The following is a 4,564-nucleotide window of genomic DNA, read 5'->3' on the forward strand; positions in this document are numbered from 1 at the left end:
AGTTCTTTTAACTTCCTTCACAATCTTCTACTCCAGGACTTTGCCATACCTTAGGTTTCAAGTCTACCACCAACCTTTGAGGATCCCAGGGTTTCCTAGTTTCCAGGGAGTCATAGCCATACATGCAATGTATTAGAAAAGAGGTAACTAGTCTGGAAAGTCTGCAAAGCAACATTAATTTCTTTATATAAGAAAGAAAATTCTTATTCAAAAAGCTTTAAACCAAAGGAAAAACATGTTTATTAGGTCATTTTCCATGGAAATGGCTGGATAACACAGCCCATGGTAATTGTGGTCATATTTTTATAAGTTACACACTTTATCATGAGCATATTCAAAAGATGCCTATTAAAGGACCATGGATTTTACTGGAGTCTCACTTATCACCATGTATTCCTCAACTGATGTTTGCAGTCTTCTGGTTCCAGGGTCTCTAAAAGAAGAATGATATCTAAATAGGTTACATAGCATGGCTGGAGCAATATTCCTGCTGAAAAATGTCTAAATTTCTGAGATTATCAATTGTATCAAAACCATTATTATCTATGATAATTATATATAGACTCCCATTTCAATTTACAACAATATTTTTCAACAATACTGCTACCATAAAGGATTGGGGCCCTAAGCAAATCAATATTCTGGATTTTCTTACCTCTTCTATTAAAGCAGACCTTGCATTAAACAAACTAAGGTCCTAAGATATTTCTTTCAACGTCCACTGATACTTAAATGATCAGAAGGAGTGCAGGCATTTACTAAGAATACAAGTAAGAGAAAGGGTTAACAACTGTTTTCTGAGCTGTCTCCCTGCACAGAACTCTGCTTGTATGAGCTCAAGACTTCTCTCTCTCATTCTGGGTTCCACACTCAGAACTCAGGTATCTACTCCCCAGCTGGTAGTTCCCTCTGTCTGGAATGAAGGATAAAAGTCAGAAAACAACCAAAGATCCTTAGAAAAATGAGATTGCCTAGAAGTGGGATGGAAACAGAGGGAAAGGTGGAGTCAGACTACCCAAGACAAGGCTCTCCCTACTGGAGTTTTGAAGGAAAGGGAACTAGGTGAACCAGTTGCCAGGACAACCTGCTGTTGGGGCAAGGGCAGTCGGGGCAAGGATATGGGAGACCTGTGGCTGCTCCTGCTCCTGCCCCTGTCCCTGGCAGCCTTCCATGGGGTCAAAGGCTGTTTGGAATGTGACCCCAAATTCATCGAGGAAGTTAAATCCTTGCTTGGAAAACTGGTACCCCCAGAAGTCCCTGGCCGAACTCATATGCTTCAACGGCAGATGGAGGAGATGATCCGTTTAAGCTTCAAGGTCTCCCACAGGGACAAGATGCTTCGGGTGTTGGGTGAGGGAAGCCTAAGCCCCTAAGAATTTTGGGACCTAAAGGGAGAAGGGAGGTAGGGAAGAGAGTACCTGGGGCCACATAATTTCCTCTGTAAATGTAATTAACCCCTACATGTTCCTTTACCCCTCCTCTCTAGCTGTTCAAAAGGTTGTCGATTTGAGAACATGGCTGAAGATTGAACTTGATAAACTGAGCAAGGAAACATGGAAAGGTGAGGTACTGTTTCAGTGTTAAAAGAATGTATCGCCCAAGCAAGTCTGAGAACAATTCACTGGGGGAAACAAGGCAAAACAATTAGGATTAAATTATGAAGGGAAAGGCCACCTCTCTCTTCTGATGTCCATTCCACCCCTTTTCAGGTGTTTTTATCCTTCAAGGCAGGCTTCTCGATATCCGCAAAAACCTGGACTCCAAACTGGAAAAACTATTAAAGAAATTCTCTGAAGTTGGTAATATCAGATGTATATCTAATGCCACTGAAATTATGTGAAAGGAATAGGAAATGAGGGGTGAGAGGAGGAATAGGGATTCACATTAAAATAATCCAGAATGGGTGGAGGGGTGGCTGGAAGGTAATGGGTAACCAAATGAAAACAACTTGAGTATAAATATGACTCACTTTAAGTTGATTCTAAGCTCATTAGATCTTTCTGATTCTCTTTTAGCTTGTTCTGAAGATTGTGGTAAGTACAGTACATGTAGTGCATGGAGGTTTCAGTTCCCGTCTCCTTTATCTCCTCTACTTGTCACACTGAGAACATAATTCCTAAAGCTCTCAGCTACAAGGGGGAATGTCAATGATCTGTGACAACAAAATCTAGCTTGTGAAATCTCAATCACTCCATATAATTTGATGTGCTCAGAGGCCTTCTATACCAGAGTTTTTAATCCATAGCCTCAAAATAAGCTGAGACATCATTTTCCCACTTCTTCTCAGAGATTGGGCTTAAAGTTTTGATCCATCTCTAAAATTGATGGCTAGTGAGTGACTAAACTGAACTGAATTGAACTGAGGGGAAGAAGAAAGTTACAACAATGTAACCAATGGAAATGCCCAAGATCTAATTCACACTGATGTCTAAGCTAAGGAAACTCCATGCTGTGGCCCCCTTCCAACTATCTTTCTTCTCTCCATCAGTTGTGACTGAAGGTCCTATCCTGGATTGTTGGACATGTCTTCGCATCACCTCTCGATGTTTCAAAGGAGAATATTGTGAAGGTAACAAACATTGTTGTGTGGCACTTTGGAAGGCCAGGGATCAAGTAGTTTCTCATTGATCTAAACAAATATTTGTTGATCACATTCTATATAGGTCATGCTAATGCTACAAATAAGAGCTAAGATGCTGGACAAAATTTGTGCCAGAATGAATTATTAGGCACTGGGTCACTGAAGAGCTTAGAAATGAAAAAGTGTACTAAAGGTGGAGAAATTAGGCTAGGGGTAGTAGGGGAAAATGTTTTGTAGAGCCTAGGAGTCTAAGAAAGAGCAGAATAACCAGGGAACAGGATGTAAATAGTGAACAGAGCAATTTTTAAAGTTAAAAAGAGTCTTATGGATAAAGCTTTCAAGTTAATAATTTTCCCCTCTAGCTCATGTTTTCCCCTTTTTTCCTCCAGAGGATGATCCAAAGAAGGCTGAGAATCGAGAAATTGGACTATTTCTGATATTATTAGCAGAAGGTGTAATACTGGGAGGTGTTTTGCTACTGTGAGTTTTCCTGCTTTCAAACACACACTGGGTCAAGCATTTCTTTGGCAAAGAGACTGCCCAATCTTCCCCCTTCTTCCAATGGAAATAAGGGGAAAGAAGTAATCTCAAACTTTAGGATATCCTACTAATAGGAATGAAACATGAAGGTTTGATGGGATAAAAGTTGGGAACATAGGAAATGGAGAAAGTGTGATGAAGTACGAGAAAAATGCTTGTAGAGGAATTCAAAAAAAGGAAGAAATAAATAGTTACAATTTTTTAAAGAATTGGGCTACTAATATTTAAGTTGGGATTATTCTATTTCTCTAGATTCCATTTTTGCATCTCTCATCGGAGGAAAATGAAGGCAATACGAAGGTCATTAAAGAAATACTTGGAGAAGAAACTTGAAGAATTAATGGGGGTAAAGGATGAAAAGGAGAAAGATCTCAGAGGCAGAGAATAAATACATAGACACAGGCAGGAGGTCTTTCGTAATTGTCTTATGTGTTGACTCTGAGTAGAAAATCAGGAATTAAGCTCTTTTGCAGTCATAAAGTCAAAGTATTCTAAAACTGAACTTAGTTTCTCTGGTAAAGATCCTTTCCGATATCCTGAGGGCAACGGAAGCAAACATTTTATTGGAAATTGGACAGAAAGCAATGCTGGTATGTAGCAACGCACATGAAAGATAGTACACTGCATAATAACAAAGAGCGAATGGTAATCTAAGATTCCACAGAAAAGGTAATAAAGACGTAGTTTTATTTCTCATTCTATCAGTCTAAGCATCCAAACAATGGACTTAATGTGTGTAACTATTACCAACAAAATTTTAAGTATGGTTTTGGTTCTTTTGTTTAAAAAAAGGCAAAATAAAAGACGTGGAATCAATTTTCTGATAGTGTAGACTCCATTTAGGATAATGATGAAATAGATGAAAAACTTATGCTTGCAGAACAGAACCTGTCACTTTTCTAAACTTGTTTTTTTCTATGCTGTCAACCCACGTTCAATTTATTATAAATAAAGTTCTTTGTAATCACATTTTAAGAAAGACTGCATGGTTGGTAATTCTCATTAATATCTTTAATCAAGATCACTTTCAAATGTCTAGGGCTGTTTTATTTCCATCTTTCATTTAGTAACTGTTTCCATATTTATCAGTAGGTTCAATGCAGGAAATTTTCTTTGACATTACATAGCATTTAATCATCATCATATCATAAACACACACACAAAAGTCCAAAATATGAGCCTGAGTTGAGTTTTGTCCCAACCATTTTCCAGAAATCTATGTTCTATGATTGAGTTGGATATTGTCTTAGTCTAGTTGTTCTTATTAAACACTTCTAATGTGTATATTAAATCTTAATTAGTGTTTTACATCTACTATCAAATTGAACTCTCACAATAATCTTTTGAGTAATACTGTTATTGACTGCAGCACTATGAATGAAGAAACAGGAAAATATCTAACTCAAGATCCCACAACAAGTAATTTAGGCTATGACAAACTCC

The 4,564-nt window shown here is 37.9% G+C and overlaps 1 protein-coding gene across 1 annotated transcript; it reads left to right on the forward strand.

The window, feature by feature from the left end:
* The first annotated feature begins 1,118 nt into the window (after nt 1–1,118).
* Nucleotides 1,119–3,509, forward strand: IZUMO3 (IZUMO family member 3). Its single transcript, XM_052645392.1, has 7 exons — nt 1,119–1,350; nt 1,487–1,561; nt 1,710–1,799; nt 2,016–2,033; nt 2,489–2,569; nt 2,971–3,061; nt 3,374–3,509. The coding sequence occupies exons 1-7, from the start codon at nt 1,119–1,121 to the stop codon at nt 3,507–3,509; spliced, it is 723 nt and encodes a 240-aa protein (XP_052501352.1).
* Nucleotides 3,510–4,564: the final 1,055 nt, after the last annotated feature.

Source organism: Budorcas taxicolor, chromosome 8 (assembly GCF_023091745.1).
Source record: "Budorcas taxicolor isolate Tak-1 chromosome 8, Takin1.1, whole genome shotgun sequence".
Lineage (NCBI taxonomy): Eukaryota > Metazoa > Chordata > Mammalia > Artiodactyla > Bovidae > Budorcas > Budorcas taxicolor.

Bases quoted from the DNA above. Each gene is read 5' to 3' on its own strand.
- IZUMO3 (XM_052645392.1), top strand. From the start codon at position 1,119: ATGGGAGACCTGTGGCTGCTCCTGCTCCTGCCCCTGTCCCTGGCAGCC. The intron at 1,562-1,709 runs GTGAGGTACTGT...ACCCCTTTTCAG, and splicing joins GAGCAAGGAAACATGGAAAG to GTGTTTTTATCCTTCAAGGC. The intron at 2,570-2,970 runs GTAACAAACATT...TTTTTCCTCCAG, and splicing joins CAAAGGAGAATATTGTGAAG to AGGATGATCCAAAGAAGGCT.